Raw genomic sequence first — 19,003 nt, forward strand, 5'->3', positions numbered from 1 at the left:
GTGTCTTTTGAAAACTATGGTCATGAGAAGTGGTGTAGTTGAGCCTGAGTATGAAGATTTTCAGATCGTGGTCATGGAGTTTCTTCTCATAGTGAACAATGGAACACTGTTCCATTGAATATCTTAAGTAACAGCTCTGACTTGGAAAAGTAGTTACTCTAAGTTATTTTGTTCTAAAAAATAACTGAGTTAATAATCTTTGCCTGTACTGCAAGAGACATGCATTAAATGTTCCACCAATGAAATACTACATTAAAATTTAAGTTTCCAGACTGCAGTGCCTCAGTATTTAGCTAAAATGTGAGAAGTTTAACCATCCAAAATCCAAGTTTAACAATCCAAAATGCCCAACATTTCAGCTACCCAACCACAACACATATGGTATGTTTTTCCAGAGAGAAGACTGGAAGAAGTGAAGTTAGGACCTCTCCTCTCTATACTGATTTATATGGGGAATATAAACCTCTAGCTGTATGTGGATTAGGATGGTTTGAGTATCTTCTGAGGTGTAGGGGACTTCTGAGGTGTACAGGGACTGTGGACAGTAGACTGTACACAGACTGTAAAACTTTCCAGTTTCAGTGGGTTTAAAGCACGAGAGATACTTTCTTGTGCTTGTTCTAAGCCAGCTGCCCCATGGTTCTTGTTTCATGAGAAACACTGTTTTGTACACCGGTTGTCTCTTTTCTTTTGCTTTATGGCAGCTGATATTTTGCCATAGACTCTCTGAGCTCTGCTGTATTTCAGGTCTCCAATTATTAAATGACAACAAGAATAACCACATCTCTAGCATGCTGTGAAGAAACATATTGTAACAGAACTGAGGCACTTGGCTAATGAAGCAAGGATGGACACAGAAGTGATTTTTGGATATTGAAGCACACAGCTTTGTAAAGAGCTGACTACAACGACCTGCTTAGCTTTTTATGGTGATGTGGAAGTTGAATCTTTTGTTCTCAGATGTGACTTAACCCACAGGGTTGTAATTTCCAAGGTCTGGGTAAATGACAGAACTGATGATAGGGAGTGTTGGTTAGTGAGAAACTTAACATGAGCAGGCAGCGTGCGCTCGCAGCCCAGAAAGCCAACTGTATCCTGGGCTGCATCAAGAGGAGCATGAACAGCAGGTCGAAGGAGGTGATCCTGCCCTTCTACTCTGCTCTTGTGAGACCTCATTTGTACTGTGTACAGTTCTGGTGTCCTCAGCATAAAATGGACATAGAGCTGTTGGAGCAAGTCCAGAGGAGGCCATGAGGATGACCGGGGGCTGGAGTGCCTCATGTACGAAGACAGGCTGAGAAACTTCCAGCGTCTGAAGGGGACTACAAGATGCTGGAAAGGGATAATTTATCAGAGACTGTAGTGACAGGACAAAGGGTAATGAGTTCAAACTTGGAACAGGGAAGATTTAGGTTAGATATAAGACAGAAATTCTTTACTGTGAGAGTGTTCAGAGACTGGCACAGGTTGCCCAGAGAATCTGTGAATGCTCCATCCCTGGCAGGGTTCAAGGCCAGGTTGGAGAGGACTTAGAGCAAACTGCTGTAGTGAAAGGTGTCCTTGGCCATGGCAGGAGGTTGGAACTAGGTGGTCCTAAGGTCGTTTCCAACTCTTAACCATTCCATGATTCTATGGCATAGTATGTCGCTATACATTATGTGTAGCAGCATATGCTGTACACTGGGCACAGCTGCCATGCTCCTGACTGCTGAACACACCGCGGCCTTTCGGTTTGTCCCCGTGTGCGGCCACTGCCCAGTGCCAGTGCGCTGCTGCGTGGCCAATCCAGGCCTTGGTGTCACGCTCCGAGGTAACTCCAGGGCAGCGATGCGCCCCAGCCCGTTCCGGTGCCACGCTCCGCGCTCTGGCGGGCACAGCTTCCGTGTCCGCTGGCCCCTGCCTGCACACACTGGGCAGTCCCCGTTGCTGCGTGCGGCCCGGCTGCCGCCGCTAGGGCAGCGGCCTGGCGGGGCTGGGGCTGGCGGGAACACCGCGAACCTTTGGACTCCGGCCGCCGCCCCACTCCCCCCCGTAGGTCGCGAGGAGGCAGCGCGGCGGTTCCCTCGCGCGGCCCGGCCCCTTCTCCCTCGGGCACCGCCTCTCCCCGTGCCGCCTTTGAATCGGGGCTTTGCCGGGTACGAGCCGCAGGCTTGCAGCGTGCGCTGCGGGGCTCCATGGAGAAGGCGGCTGCAGTCAGTGAGGGCGGCAGCAACAGCAGCAGCCGCAGCAGCAGCCGCCCCACATCGGCGGGCTCGTCCCCCTCGTCCTCCTCCGCCAGCCGCGGGCTGCCGGGCCGTGCGGCGGCGAGGCTGGATGGAGGTGGCGGCGGCGGCGGCGGCGGCGGCGGCGGCGGCAGCAGCAGCCCCGGCTCGGCAGCGGCCAGCCCGGGGTGCACGCAGGCGCCCGGCGGCGGCAGGCGGCGGGAGCCGGTGCTGGAAGGGACGCTCAGCAAATACACCAACCTCCTGCAGGGCTGGCAGAGCAGGTAAACCTCTGGGCCCAGGGGCCTCACCCCCCAGTCGCCCCCTGCCACAAGATGGTGTCCGGGCAGCCGCCGCCCCTTCCTCAGCCTCCGCGGGCAGGTAGGCCGGGCTTTGTCGCCATCTCTGCCCGAGGCCAGGCGCCTTTCCGTTCCGCTTCCCTTCCTTCTGTGTTACTTGTTTGTATTCCCAGCCGAAGGAGCGTAAGGACGGGGCGGGGGCAGCCCGATACTGGCGGGTGCACGGGAGAGTTAACGACGTATGTGATGTTTTCCCGGCTGCGTCCCGTTTTTAAGCTCCTTTTCTATCACGTTAGACTTATTCTGTGAAGTTATATTGAATAACTAAAGAATGAAAAACTGGGTTAGAGTCTCCCAACATAAATGGGGGGAAAATGGTACGGTGTTAATTAATATTACAGTTACCTGTGTGTTCATTAAGATCTCTTCTGTTGCTACATCCTACCTGTTTGACAAGTCTTAATCTATGTCGAGAATGGTGACAGGCCCTGGTCCTGCAATTTGTTGGGTGTGGACATGCTGATGAGCAGCTGTGGAAGTCCCTGGTTTTGAATCTAGCATCTCGGTGTAAAATTGTTTACAGAGTTGAAGCCCAGACACTGCATGTAAAAATGCTGTATTGCGATCTGTTGAAATTGAGAGAGAAGCAAATGCTATAGAGAGAACATTTATAGGACTAGTACAACTCCCTGCACAAACCTTTAAAAAACAAACAGACACCTAAGCCTAGCAAAATCTGCTGTGATCCCAGTCAGTAAGAACATGGGCCTGGCTGGGACCTTGGTGTCCTGACAGTAATTTTAAAGCATTTGTAAGTGGCAGTTAAATTGCACAAATGCCAGTGATGCTATGATGCGGACTTGTGTGGGGCTAAATCAGTGGTAGGAGTACTATAGCAGTACTTCCTGGAAAGTTTAAGGAGCTGGTCGGTCAACTCCATACGGGGGAGGTGTGCCAGTTGTGAGTGGTAATGAATATGTTTGGTGTGGTTTGGACACATGCTTACCTCCATAGAAGTAGACTGCTTCAGTGTAGACACAGAGAAGGCCCTTTACTGTCATTCAGTTACTGCAGTTCTGTGCTAAATTCACATTACACCTGTGTGTGTTGATTTATGTGGTCTTCCTGTAGTTTTCTTTAAAAACCGAATAAACACATCTTAACACCTAAAATGTAAGGTTAAAATGCATGACTAAAAATTAAAAAGGCCTGACACCTCTTTTTTTTAGGAATGGTGAGTCTTTACTTTGATTTTTAAGGATTGCTTTCATGTAATTGATGAAATTACGAAGAAGTCCTTGCTTGTCAGTTTTTGGATCTAGAACTACCTGTTTGTTGTATTTGGGAGCAGGTTAAATATTTGATAAGGCTGACATACAGCATGTAGAATCTGTATGTCCAAGAAACTTAGCTTTTTTCCATTATGTTTTCAGGTGAAAGTCACTTAATTGTACCACGGCACTTGGAAATTAATGTCTTTTTATTTTTAGAAGTCTTTTCTCTGATGCTGCTTTATTGTGCTTTGTCAGTTGCCAGTTTTACTTTCTGTTAATCTGGCTGTTTGAGCAAGTGGTTTATGATGACACAGAGCTTAGAATCATAGAATGAATAGAATAGTTAGGGTTGGGAAAGACCTTAATATCGTCTAGTTCCAACCCCCCTGCCATGGGCAGGGACACCTCACACTAACCATATCGCCCAAGGCTTCATCCAACCTGGCCTTGAACACTGCCATTCACAACCTCCCTGGGCAACCCATTCCAGTGCCTCACCACCCTCACAGTAAAGAATTTCTTCCTTATATCCAATCTAAACCTCTGCTGTTGAAGTTTGAACCTGTTACCCCTTGTCCTATCACTACAGTCCCTAATGAATAGTCCCTCCCCAGCATCCCTGTAGGCTCCCTTCAGGTACTGGAAGGCTGCTATGAGGTCTCCACGCATCTTTCTCTTCTCCAGGCTGAACAGCCCCCCCTTTCTCAGCCTTTAGGCTAAATAACTTATTTATTTACTCCACTCTGTTAAGATATGTATCTGTTGTTTGGGATAGGGAATCTGATACAAGTTCTAAACAGAACAGCTGAAACAAGGCTTACAAAAGTTAGTCTTAGTATGTAAGATCCAATAAATGAGTAGTGATCTCGTAGGTTGAGCATGGTCGACTGCTTGAGCATCTGAGTATCTGTTATGGAGTGTGTTTTCCATGATTTGGAGCTCAGTCTGTAAGAGTTGCTAAGTGACTTCATAGCTGGCACCTACAAATCAACACAGAGTGTGTTACTGAATGATCATACAAATTGGTTCTGAGTTTACTTCATCTGAACAAAACACAAGATTGTTTAACCACATGGCAATATCTCCAGATGGTGTGAATATAAATAAAATGGAAAAATAAAGCAAAAACTGACAAGAGTTCTGCAGTCGTGGATTTGGAGTGTGCTTCTTTAAAGTCCTTATCCATTAGCCTAAGCAATTTAAATGTATTTAATGTTAGCTTATGCTGTGTGGTATTGAAGTCGAAGGGCTTTCGTAGGTTACCCAGCACTTACTGTGCAGAGTAGGCTCTACAAGTCTAAAGAAATTACTGTTATTTGAATTATAATAATTTCACTTTTTTTATCAATTGTCATTTAACAGGTGTATGAAAGGTAGTTTAGATGAGGCAATTGAGTGTGGATACTAAAGCATAATACTGCATTTAAAACCATTAACTGAAGTAATTGAGAGGCCTCAAATTCAGTCAATCTGGAGAGCTCTATTGCTTCCTGTTTTCAGAATTTTGGAGGGTTTCTTGTTGGTTACTAAAGAAATCTATTTGTTCTGCTCTAGCAGGTCAGGAGCAACCTGATCTGGAAATGAGTGAGATGGTTGTTCATCATTATAACTAGCAGAAAGAAATGCTGGATTTTTGTTCAGTTATTTTAGGGCAGTTTGCTGGGTGATAAAGGAGTTGAGGGGGCCGGGCATCTCGAGGATTTCCCACTAAAGTCTGTAACTTTTTGTGGATTTACACAGGTATGAGTGTGGAGAGTGGAACTTGATCTACAACACAGATCCATTGACGTAAGAACATTTGTGTCTGCTTGCAGACATTGGGGGATCTGATTATCTTCACATACAAAATTACAAGTAATTATGTTCTTAGAACTGAAAGACTGCAAGGAAGCATTTCTGTTAAGATTTACTTGTTTTGTTTGTATGGGAGGGTAATAGCTTGTATTATAAGTGGGAGTTGCATGGTTGGATGGACAGATACGTGTGTAGAATAATCTTATGCAAAACCTATTTTGCATGAATTAATTTGATATTAATGAAATACTGCCTATGGCATTATTACTGTGTTTTTTAATAGATCCAGAAAGTGCTGTAAAGTCTTAAAATTCCATTTGACCAAAGTAATCTGAAATTGACTTGTGGTCTGCCTCCCCCTTTTCCTTGAAAATGTTTTTAGCACTTCTAGAGTTTTGGCCTGGGGCTTAAATTTGGATTTGTAACAGCTGATGGTAGTGGTGTTTCTTTTCTGATTTGAACTGCTCTAAGTTGTTTTGTAGTTCAAGTGTTTGCTAAAACATTACTTTGGCATATTCCTCTTTCAGGTGAGAAAAGTATCGTGTTACCAGTCTGCATGAGTTGTGCCCCATAGTTGGCCACCACCAGGCTCCTTTTGGACTGTAGATGTATAGGTATACCAGTATAAATGCTGGGGAGAAGTCTGTCCTAGAGAAATAAGCTGTTTTCTTAATACTGAATAAATCATACTGTCAGGATGCTAACAGTAGACAGCATCTTGAGAAGGAGAAATTAACCTGATGCTTATATAATATTTGTGAAGTTTGCTGAAATAGGATTTTTTTTGTTCTTACTAGAATCAGATTAACATCAGCCCCTCCATGACATCATCTTTTTGTCTTGGTGTGTTTCTGGCCCATCTATACAACACTTGTGTAACGTTGTGATACCTTCCAGGGTTTCCTTTACATTTTGCTGTTGAAACTTTCTCTCTGTACCATTAATGATCACTTACAAAAGAAAACAAATTAAAACGAAATCTTTTTAAGTGAGTATCACTACATTCTTTGCAGAAAAATGAGAACTTTCAGTTAAGATGCACTTTGCCTTTGTTTAGTTAGTGGTTGATTAAACCTAACTGGTTTAATCACAAACTGGTTGATATAGTTTGAACAGCACTTGCTGTTGCCTCTAAACAAGCTCTGTTGGGAGAATGGAGAAGGCTGTTCAAACAGCAAAGTCAAAGAAGGAATTGTAACAAGTCGATGAGAGAGGCTGAGAAATCCATCATTCCTTGCCCTTCAGTGATGCTTTCAAGAAAATTTGGAAGAAGGCGACTTTGAATCTCAGGCTGAAATTTAAAAGGATTAAGGAGTTGATTTGCACTCTGGAGATGTGGATTCTGGTTGGGGAACTTCCATGGACATTTCTCTTGTAATCAAAGTTCTTTGTTACTCAGCTACTTGTGTCATATGATGTCAGGGCTGCTTATGCCTATACAGAGGATAATCTAATGGATAAGATTCTTTATGACAATGTAGGAAAAATCTGTTTAAAACAAATGAGACTTGGACATTTTCACTCAGAATGTATTTGGAATTTGCAAGTGCATTTCAGAGCTCAGAGGCAGTCTTGTACCAGAGGGACTGAAGTGACAGACAAAATAGTGTGGTCTTCCTTTCACCCAGATGTCACACTTAGCTTTCAGACAGTGAAAAGAAGTGGCAGTTGGCACTAACACCGAGGCACTTACTCTTATCTAGGTTTTGTTATTACTAGCTCATTTTGCTGCTAGCTTTTTGAATGGTGATTTCTGTGCTTAGCAACTCCGTGATAAATGTGGTTAGAGGGAGCACATGTGCACTTGCTGGCTCATTTAAAAAACCCCACGAGTTTATGAATGTGGATTTTGCTCAAGTGGGAGAAGTGAAAGTAAGTTGTTAAACTAGGTAATGTGCCTGGTGTCTTTTAATGAGTATGTAAGAAAAGTATTCAGAAGATTTTCCACTCACTTTATATTTAAAAACAACTGTGTAATAAGAAGAATGTATTTGAGCTTTAGCTTTTCCTAATATTCTTACTTTGTTTTTTATAATGTATCTAAAAGGCTGACCTTCTGAGTGAAAAGGATGCTAAAAATGCTGTAACTATTCATTTTTAATGTAAAATTATATTAGTTAAATATGTATTATGAGTGATGAAACAGAAGGTATTGAATTTGGTTTGACTAAAAGTGCTCGAGTTCCTTTGGTCCTAATACACTTCTGCAATTTTGTTTTCAGTTATCTTGGCACTGAGCTTTAGATCTTGTAGTCTTGTGGATATCTTACTGAGAGGGCTGGTCACATTTTGGAACCTAATCCAGAGAGGCAAAGTTTGCTTCGTATTTAGCTGTTACATATAAAAATTTCTCAATAAATGCTGTCTAAATGCTACTGCGTTTCTCTTTTCCAAGACAGCAATTACTAGGTAATTTGAAGAATATAGGTCCCTAACTATTCATTTCTGTAGCACGTGCCATAGAATTTGTCATGGTTTCTGTTCCACCTAGACTTGTGTTTCTCACTGGATATCTGAGATTTTTTTCTTATAGTGACAGAGGTTTCTGCACTATAAATGTGGGAATAATTTGTCCAGCTTTAATCACTACTTAAAAAAAATTGCCTGTTGTTCTTAATATGTGTCAGACTTAGACTTTTCATTGGATCTCATTATGCTCGTTGTATATGAGTCTGAAGATAACCTCTCTGTGTGTGGCCTTTCTGGGCTGGCTAGTTAAAGTTTGTATTTGGAGAATTTAGATCCATGAAATATTCTTGCTGCAAGTCAGCTCTGCCAGTGGTTTGAAAATTTTCTCATAGTTCTGATTATTATTTGGTATTTCAGTGTTTTTCTTCACATGTGGACACCAGAACTGTGTACGCTTTCAGTTGTGCTTGCACTGGGTATTAAATACCCAGTGTTAACATCCATTTCCTCCAACACAGTATTCCCTACTTAGAAAGTTCAAAGCATACTAGTTTATTAGCCCTCCATCATAATTTTTTTTGGAAACTAGGTTGCTGATTTTACCTCATAAGTTTATCTGTTAGTCTGATAACACATAACACTGGGACCTCATGTTCCCTGTGCCTCTTGGGTTCTCCAGATAGGTATCTTTGTAGCTACACTCTTGTTATTTCTTACTTGCTTTGCTTAAGCCATCAGTGATGCAATGCCCTGGTGCTTGTTATGCTGTTTTCTTACGATATCCAGTAACATGTGGCATACTACTACCAAAATGAGTGCTAGAAGTGTCAAAATGAAGAGTAGCACTTTACTATCCTTTTTTTTTGATGGGAAGGTGATAAAAAGGAGTGCTATGGGAGTTGTCACCCTGTAGTAAGCTCTCCCCACAGGCAGCATATTCTTGTGTATCCCCCAGTGATACTTCTTGGGCTTTCTCATGGTATGTGCATGCCCCTTTCTTGAGGGGTTAGAAATAGTAGTTAATTATTTGTTTGCAGAAGACCGTATTAAACTGTAGTTGTGGAAACTGATTATTAGGTGGAAGGATTGCTTGGACAAAATAATTGGTAGACTTTCCTTACCCCGAATTTTTGTGAGTCAGTCTTTTTCCAGGTAAATCCTCTACATCGCAATTATGAGGGTTTTGTCATTAGATGCATGATTTTATTTTGATGGTATTGGAATGCATGTTGTTTGCTGATGATAGCTGATTTTCATGTCATCAGCAATATTTGTGGAATTTTTTTTTCCTATCTAGGTCATTGCTGAGCCTTCCAAAGCCCAGAACTGGTTGCTAAAGAGCCCTTTTAGAAATACATTCACTCAGAGATCCTCATTTGAGCTGTCTTAATCTTTTAACTGTTTTTCAATGCAGTTAATCTGTCTTGTTAATTTTTTAAATTGTACCTAAAACTCAGTGCTGCCTGCATTAGACATTGCTTTAATGCTGTTAATGTTCTGAAGCAAATTTGTAGTATCAGAAGCCCAGCAGCTTTTCTGGAGGAAGTTTGGTTTTAGTAAATTATCTTGCTTCAAATATCTTCTGTTTGTTTAAAAAAGATACTGTATCGGATATCCTGTTATTTTATTGAGCATTGGGTAGGCTGAGATGCCTACGTAATTGACTATACTCTTGCATTTATACTTAAATACTTGCACGGTGTAGTTTCCTTTAGTTTGGGAACTTTCCCATTGTTTTTGGTGGAAAGGAGCTGGATGCACCACGTATTGATGAACTGTAGCATTTTGAATCCCTCACTATGTGTTTGGTGAAACCTAACAATTTTGCTGGTAGTAGTTTTCTGATAAAATTACAATTTAAAATTTGGAGTGCTAGTCTGCAAAGTAAAAGGCAGGTTTATGTTGATATCTAGTATTAATTGCTTGGTGCTTGTTTTAGGAGCCTTCTACTGCTATATGCAGTTGCTATTGTGTATCTCTTAGTCCACTCAAGAGCACTGTACAGGTGTACCTGTGCACGTGCCTTAAGGTATTTGACTGGGAAGGCGTTAGGCTATTAGTTAGATGGTTGCAAGTTGAAATTCCTAAATTAATAGTTTTGGTAATTTTGAACAAGTTACTACTACAAGTTCATAGATGAAGTATGTATTTCTTAGTGACCTAGGAAACAGCTTTTCTTCAGCCACCCAGCCTTGTGGATTACCTGTTGCAGTATGAAGAGTTGAGTGTTGTCAGATTCCCAAGATTTTTTTAAGATAAGTCAGTGATGATTATTTGATTTGCTGGGGAATAGACTTAGAGCACAGGTAAGAATTGTGATGGTGCAACCTATCTAGGTCATTCAACAGGATATTTAAAAGTTAGAAGAAGTGCATAAATATAAGGAGCTCTGTATTGATAAAGCTTCTATGTTTACCTTATATACAGGATTGTGAACCACACTGCTACTTAGAGCTATATTGGTGGCTACATCTTTCATTGAGATAAGGTCATGCTTTTATGTAAGGGACACATACACACTGTGGGAAAATCTGCATACTGGAGTTAGACTACTATGCTTAACCCTCACCAGGAGAGGGGTATGTTTGTTTTTCTAGGTCTGGAATACGAAGAAACCCTTCCTAGTAAAAGGAGAACAGTTCAAGCTACTGTAGGCAAGACCAGGAATTCTGGTATTATGCTCTTTAAATTAAAAAAAAAAAAGTGGGGGGAAAAGGGAAAACAGCCAATTTTTGCCTTTTTCCTGAGGTGGCAGGGAATTGAAGAAGACTTGTGTGAGGTTTCTCTGTATTGCTTTTATCATGTTGATAGGAGGAAGGTAATGATATTGATAACGAAAAAGGTACTGATGTGTAGGCAAGATGGAGGAGCAAAATGTGTTATTTGTTGCTGCAAGCATTTGGAAGTTTTACACTGGCACAGAAACCTCTCTTTAATGTTTTTTTTTGTGCCTTATCACAGTAGGATTTTTATAGAAGCTCTGATATAAGGAAAGCAAGTGCCTGGAAAACAGGGTTGAAATACTTTTAACTTAGGTCTAAGAGAACAATGTTTGTGTTCTAAGTCTGTGGTGTGATAATGGAATTTAGTAGTCTTACTAACAAGAGTGAATTAATTATTTCCATCCTTCTAATGAGTGAATTATTTCTTACTATCCTTCTAATTATGAGTTAGTTTGGAGACAGTGACTCCTGAACATCTGCTGGCTTATGATACTTCTTGTCTGCCCATCCTGTTCTGCTTGCAATAAATTTTGTACGAAGGTCACACTGTTCTAAATCTTTGCCAGCTATCAGAAACTTGCAGATAGGGCTGGTTTCAGCTAGCTTTGTGATTGCTGGGCATTCAACTATGCCAAAGGTGAAAAGTGCACCATGAGGAAGACTTCTTACTTCATCTTGAAGACCCCTGCCCACAACCATAGGAGGGCTGTGCACAAGCGCCAAAAGGGAGGAGACTTATGATAATGAGTACCTAAACTAATTGTAATATCCCTGCCCGCTCTCTCAGAAACCTAATGAATATGCATGTTTGTGTGTAATAAATATCTGCTTGCTTAACCCCTCCATGTGCAAGTTAGGAGGAGCGATCCCCCTTGCACCTGGTGCTGTAATAAACATACCTGCTTTATAACTCTCTCTGAGTTGTAGAGTCTGATTCTGTGCTTCAGCTGCTGCTCTTGAAAACAGAATAAAGCTCCCTCTCTTTTTCTCTCTGACCTGGAAGGTTTGCCTTCCACACTATAAGGTGTAAGTTTTGTCATTTTTTTCTTATTGCCTGTGTTTTATCTTACCTGGTTATTAGGCTTTGATGTTGTAACTGCTGGGCTCACGTGCCAAATTTTGTCTTATTATGCAAGTACAAGGAAAGGGTAGTTTTGCAATAGAACAAAAGAGGAAATAAGAAATGTAGAATGGTGGAAGAGGTTTAGAAAAGGAGTTAAATCCTCTGCAGGATTGGTGGACGTAAAGGGAAGAAACAGAGGAGAGAAGGGAGTATGATACTGAAGACAGGATAGACCTTTGTTACTTTTTAGAAAAATAAAACAGGAAGTCATATAACATGCATTCCGAATGAAGTCTTAGAAACCCAAGTGAGATAACTTTGCTGTTACCATTTTTAATATTGCCATTAAGAATGGCACACGAGAAGTAGAGAGGAAATGAGTACTTCCTAAATTGCAGAATGCATAGTGCAGTGAGGATTTTTCTGGTTTTGCTTTCTTCCCTGATCCACCTTATGTAGCAGAGCTCATTTCAGAATAGTGGATGACTGATGTGAATAGCAGCCTGAGCAAGCTACTGACAGTGTCCACCTGGATATATACTGTATATGCTATATGCTAGACTTACCTTTATGTGGGAATTCAAGCATATTCAAGGATATGTGATGATGGAACTGTTTTCCTGTTAAAGGTTTTACGTATTGCTTCTTTACTTTTGATCAAAACAATGAGGATCTGGATTTTTGTAGAACAATGTTTTTAGAAATATGCATACTTACAAAGCAACAGCCTAATGCATAAAGGTCTTCGGAAGTTGCTTGCAAATCTAAATACACTTTCTTCAGAAAGGATGGTGTTTAATATACTGCATATCTCACAGCATACTGGTGAAACCACCCTCTCATAGACTCTGTGGAGTCTCAATGTATGTGTGTCGTGGTTTAAACCAAATCTGCACAGTTCGTTCACTCCCTCCCTCCCTTGCTCCCCAACTCCCGGAGAATTAGGAAGGAGAATCCAAAGAATGCAGCCCCCACGGGTTGAGATAAGCACAGTTTAATAACTAAGGCATAACACAAATCACTACTGCTACTACTACTACAAATAATAACAATAAAGCCAATAACAAGTGAAGAGAATACAACACCTCACCAGCCACTGACCCATAACTCACCCCACCCTGCTTGACCGAGGACCGACCGATACCTCTTCCATCCCCCCAGAGCTCCAGCCCTTCCGGGTGTCCTGGTTACCTCCTGGGTATGATGTGTGGGTATGGAATACCTCTTTGACTAGCCTGGGTCAGGTGTCCTGTCTCTCCTTCCTCCCGTCCTCCCTCCTTCCCTGGCAGAGCATGAGCTCAGAAAAAGGCCTTGGACAAACCAAACATTTGAACAGTAACTCAAAACAGACTTGCTATCAGCAACCGTTCCCAGCCCAAAAGTCAAAACACAGCACTGCACCAGCTACCAAGAAGGAGAAAAATGACTGCTACTGCTCAAACCAGGACAATGTGTCTAAGAAACAGTGTTGACAAGAAACTTTGTTGTGAAGATGGTTGCATATCAACTGTCAGGGTAAAGATCAAACATAGAAACTTAAACTTATCGTTTCGGTCAATGACATGATAGTCTGAGGAGTAAAGGCAGGTCAGACCCTATTGGATTGCAAAGTATTGGCGCAGAGCTGAAAAGTTGCAACTATTATAAGATGATGCATCATATAAGAGAAGTCTGGTTTTTGCAAAGCTTTGTTTGAACTGAGGTGGAGAGGAGATGGAAATGAGGCAACATTCTGATCTATTGATCCTTCCTTTGTGTATCGTATTTGGTTTTGCGTCTGATGCATAAAGAAAATACTTCACTGTCTTGAGTATCTTCGTTCTTTCCAAGCAAGAACTTTTAGATTGTGGACTAAAAAACCAAAATTTACAAATTCAGGAGTTCGGAAAAACAGACATAAAGGAAGACATAAAATTGAGAACTTCAAAATGTCCGAAAGCAAGACCTTAACTTGCCTTTTGCATTTGCTTTTCTTCTGTGTGAATATATATTAAAAATCCATGCTGCCCACAAAAAAATATCATTAGTGTAACATAGTTCTCAGCCCCTGGTACGTGAGAGTGGAATGAATATTACTTGTTGTAAAAGTTCATTTTAAAATAGTATTTTAAAGAACATAAAATATAAATCATAAAATAGCATTTTAAATAAGCATTTAAAATAGCTGGAAGAAATGCCAGTATTTGTGTGGTTCAATTTTGAGAACCTAGATGATGAATTATCTGCATTTTGAAAGTGAGAATAACAGCTGCTGTAAACAGTAAAACACAAACAAATTTTAAACCAGATGTTTTATTCCATCAACTTGCACAATAATTACTGTCCAAACAGATGTGTTCAGAAAGCATTTGTCTCCTAGAAAGTATCAGATATTCCATGTATTCATTTAGAACATAGCACTGTAATTTGTGTCTGAAACAGCTATAGGGAACATCCCGTCAGTGAAATATGTAAGAACTAGATTCCAGTGAGGGGGGAATGAAGAGGTGGTTTGAGGACTGCTGCCTTCTATGTCTTTTTCTACCTTCAAATTACCTTTAAAATTTTTGTGTTGCTTTCACAGGTGGTGATCAGTTTTGTTATTACGTTCTTCTTCCACAGAAGTTATATGAATAATGTACATACATCCACAAGCCAAAAATAGATGTAGGTGATGTAGATATTGGAAAAAATTGAGAAGCCAGATTCTTGAGTCCAGAAGCTTTGTACTGGCATTATAACTCTGATGACCTGGACTGATGAAGACAAGCACACTTCAAATGATGTGTTTCAGACTTCTACTAGTCTGTTTTGTTAGAAATACAATTAATACTTTGAATACACTATAGTATAGTTAAGAGTATCCTCCTCATCAGTATCACAATTCCTTATTCAGCAAAAACTAAGTTGTAGCACCATTGTTCTCTTTCTTTCGTTTTTTTTTAAGACTTTTAACATCTTTAAAAAAGCCCCAAGTTTTATTTTTTGTCTGGGTATACCGTAGATACTTCACAGAATTTGAAAAAGCCTCAGCTGTGATGCTTATGTTACTGAAGTTAGAGAAAGAGGTGCTTCATTAAATCACTGCTAGGTGTAGTGACAGTGTATTGTCCTTTGTTTTCCTTTTCTTGGTATAAAACTGAGATCTACAAGTGACTTTCATTGATTAGAAGGTAGTTTTCAAATCTAAACATCAATCTTTCAGTTTACAGGGAGATTATTGTATCTTGAGGTCTCTTACTCCTTGATGTTTTTACCTGTGGACTAGAAAATAACACTGAAGAGTTGCTGGCTCCTGGCAGTCATTCTTGCTGAGGACAAGACCTTGCAAAACAAGGATGAGCTATGAAGGTCTGGCAAAAAAGTCAGTGAACTGTGATGCAAGCTCTATAAAATATTGCTGACTCAAGGCAGCTAATTGAAAATTTATGCTATAATATCCAGTGATGGAATGTGGTTGTGCTTTGAACCTCACTGGATTGCATTACTGTGATGCAGTACAGTCAGTATCTTTCTCCTGATACGTTCTTGTTCTGAAAAGGTTGGTTTCATCAAAATAGCTTCTGAATATTGAAGAGATGTCAACTTGAAATCTAGTTGATGTAAAAATAGACCAGGACTAGTTTTGGATATACTTGAAACATTTTCTGCCATTTTTTAAAGATACAATATGAACTGCATAATACTTGCCACTCCTTAACATAATGCTTACTGAGAAAAGAAATAAATTACATAGTACAGTAATATTTACAGTTACTTCCTGTTATAGAAGATCTCTGCAGGAATTCCATGGATTTGTTTTAAATTGACTATGCAGTCATGCTGTCCACCCTCCTATTGCGAGTGCCTCTATTCTGTTTGGTTCAAGATTTTTTGGTCATCCTAAGGCATTTCTGTAATTCAGTATTCTGTTTGTGAACTACAGCTATAATTGAGGCAAGTTTTGCCCAGTTCAGTCTATGTGTACATTTTATTTAATGCTTACAAGTCTTCATACAGCATGTCTACAATTGTTCTACACCCTGTAAATGTGTTTAGTGTGCAAAGTAAATTCATCATTGGAAAGATAGTGATTGCAATGGGTCTGGAGGTTGCTGCTAAAATGTGTGGTCCATTTTTTTTGGTCTTTTCTCTTTGTCTCTGGGAGGGCATTTTGATCTGAACACGCCTTTGAGGTTTATTGCAGAGTATCCTCTTCTCCTCTGAAGTCCCAGATTGCACTGGTGTGGGGAGGGTTGGTAGTTTTCCCCACCTGATCTTGGGGTGGTTCTGTCTAGCTGGATTTCGTTGCTCCTGGATGAGAAAAACACAGCCAGAGACTGGAATAGCAGGAACTTTTAATTTCTTGGTTTTCTTCTGTCATGAAATAAGTTGCTAACAGAACTGCTTGTTCTCCACCTAGTTGTTATATTTTGATAATAAAAACCCTAGTGAAAATGTAATTATGCTGGGAAAATAATTATTTCAATCATAGTCTTATCCTTTTTAAAATTATTATACTAATTTACATTTTGTAGTCATGAGGAGCTATGAGAACAGCCAGTGCCTTGAAGCAAAGCTCTCAGATGTGAGTATAAAGGTGACAATCGGTTGTGGACAATAAGCAGTTGATAACCTGTTGTTTATGACAGCCTTGCTCAGCTGTTCTGTCTTTCCCAGGGGGTCAGAGGTTCAAATTGCAAGTTTCATTCTGTTGCTTTCCAATATTCTGGTGCTTTTCCAGCCTTCCATGCTTCATGCTGCTCACAGGGCACAGGCGGGTGATACCTGCATTTTGGGACACTCCAGAGTGTTTTGTTGTGGTGGTTTCTGATGCCTGGAGTGACTGTGACTAAACCAGTCATACTGGTGTTAGTTGTGGAGCTATACTAAACTGATCTCGGGCCCTGGGCCCATCGCAGGAAGATAGGTTGTACGTATGGCATAGCTTATTTCATTCAGTGTGGTGGTTTAAATGTTGGCTGAAAGAAATCCTTTAATATATACAGCATTTCTGTTATACTTTGGACTGGAGGCTGGCAGGTCATTCAAACCTAGGCAGAGCTCAGGCCTTCCTGTAGCACGTGTTCCTTTCAGTGTGGGAAAAATAGTGGCAGTGTTTCCTTGTGATTGGCCTTTGGAGACACATCAGATGACTGAAAGCCGGTAGGAGGCTTACGTGGATTCTCTTTCTGTGCTGAGCTTCTGGTAGGACTCCCATGAGTTGTGGGAAATAGCTGGACCTTCTAAGCAGGTTATAGGAGCATACAACTGTTAGCTTCATAACTTAGGCTCTTACCTCTTCTCTAAGCTGGTTTTTAAAATGCAGGAATTAAAACCTAGAGGAAAAGGGCTGAACAGATGCTAGATGCAGTAGTCTTCCTCCTCCATGTGCTGAACAAACAGGTTGGCAGTTGAATACGAAGCTTTTCTGTAGTATCAGATAAATGGTATGAATCCACCTAGTCCTTGTTTCCATGTTCTAAGGATCTTTCTCCTTATGGGAACATTTATTTGCTCTTGCTTTTGATACTGTGACAGCAAGCATAGGGGAGTGAAGGGAAGAAGAGAACATTTGAAAGTAAGGAGATTTGGTATGAAAATGTTACATGTACTAAAAATCAGATGGATGAGCTGTGACCCCAGGTTCCAGAGAGGAGGCTTATGACATGAAGCCTTTTTGAGTTTTGCTCCCCTTGAGCTTAAAAATAGATTTTTCAGAAATGACATTTGAACAGATTGAACACAAGAAGTGTGGAACAGGTATTTCAACTGAGGGAGCTGGAAAGCTTAATGGAACTGTCAGTATAGAGAAAGCAGCTGGTATAGGAAAAAATGCAGTGCAGTTTCTCAGAGATTGCCTATTTGGAATGGTGTCAGGACATCAGGAACAGATGCCTGGGAGACTGAAAATACTTTCATGAAATAATTCCCTTAACCAGATTTAATTATTAGAATGCCGAATTGCATGATTTCTGAAAAGAACAGAATTACGAAACTGGAAATGTGGAACCTTAGTTCTGAAATGTGAAAACTACTGAATCTCTCCTGGCAGTTTATTTATGCATTATGTCTACTTGTTCTGTGTACTGTTTGATTTTAATTTTTTTATTTTTATTTCCTTTTTCTTTTTTCCTAATAGCATTGTCATCAAGTAGGTGCTTGGACTAACTGGATGGTCTCCTCTGTTTTAAAGAGTATTTTACTTATGAGTTGGTTTATTCTGATCCCTTTCTGTATGTGTTTGCCAACACTGGGTTCAGTGGTTCAGTTAAGTTGTGGCATATTTATACTGCTGAATGAAAAAATGACCACCTTGTGTCTTTCCTTTCAGGGGTAACAAGTTCTGTTTCTTGAGATCCCTGCTACTGAATTTCTTCCTAAAATTCCTTTTCTCCATTGTTTTCTGCTCTGTCCTTGTTTCAGGGACTGCAGAGTAGTCAAGCTGGCTATTGCTGTGCTAACAGCAAGCATGGAGTTACTATTGCTGGTATTACTCTGTTAGTAAGGACTTTTTCCTCCAAGTGTGTTTGTTTGGTTTTTGTGGGTTTGTTGTTTTGTTTTTTTTCCCTCAATTTTATTCTACTGTCTGCTTGTCGCTGCTTAGAATGAAATCAAAAGTAGAGAGGGTACTTTGTCGACTGCTGCAGTGCAGGACCAGTGTGAGTACTGAAGAGTGTAGTGAAGGTAGGTAGCAGGGTACCAAAGAGCAGGAGTGACCTTCAAATGTCAAATCCCTGTTAGAAAACAGGACTTACAGTTTGTGCTCCCTAAAGTGAAGAAGTAACATATCTTTGCAATGTTTTCCTCTGAGAAAATAGCAGGCTTTTAGAAATGGCTGTTAAAAAAAGTGCAGCTCTCTGTAGTTCCAGTTTTCAGTTGGGACCAATATTTCTTTTGGGATTCCCCCCTCTCCCTTCCTACTCTCCCTTGTTTTGCTAGTGTGTTTCTGATTGCAATTTGTGTGTCTTGGATACAATGAATAAGAAGAGGGGAGGGGGGAAGTAATGGTACACATTCTGAAGCCTTCAAATCGTAGGTTGTCTGAGATGCCAGGTAAGAGAAAATAACAGCTAAAGAGCAGCATCTATTTGGACTCTGCAAACAGTTGATAACATTTGGTAATAAACTAAAAGAAAACTATAAACAAGTGGTTAAATAGAGAAGTGCTTAACGCAGCACTGATTTTTATCATAATTAGGGACAAGGCAAAAAGCTAGAAGGAAGAGCTTTTTGAATTGCACTTGAAGTAAAGATGTTAAAATAAATTCTAAGTCACTAC

The 19,003-nt window shown here is 40.6% G+C and overlaps 1 protein-coding gene across 1 annotated transcript in view; it reads left to right on the top strand.

The window, feature by feature from the left end:
• Positions 1-2,174: 2,174 nt before the first annotated feature.
• OSBPL10 (oxysterol binding protein like 10) overlaps positions 2,175-19,003 on the top strand; it is a 106,618-nt gene continuing 89,789 nt past the window's right edge. Inside the window, exon 1 of the mRNA XM_034066625.1 lies at positions 2,175-2,485. Within this exon, the coding sequence (XP_033922516.1) occupies positions 2,175-2,485 (311 nt within the window). The remainder of the gene's footprint in view (positions 2,486-19,003) is intronic.

This window comes from Melopsittacus undulatus, chromosome 1 (genome assembly GCF_012275295.1).
Source record: "Melopsittacus undulatus isolate bMelUnd1 chromosome 1, bMelUnd1.mat.Z, whole genome shotgun sequence".
NCBI lineage: Eukaryota > Metazoa > Chordata > Aves > Psittaciformes > Psittaculidae > Melopsittacus > Melopsittacus undulatus.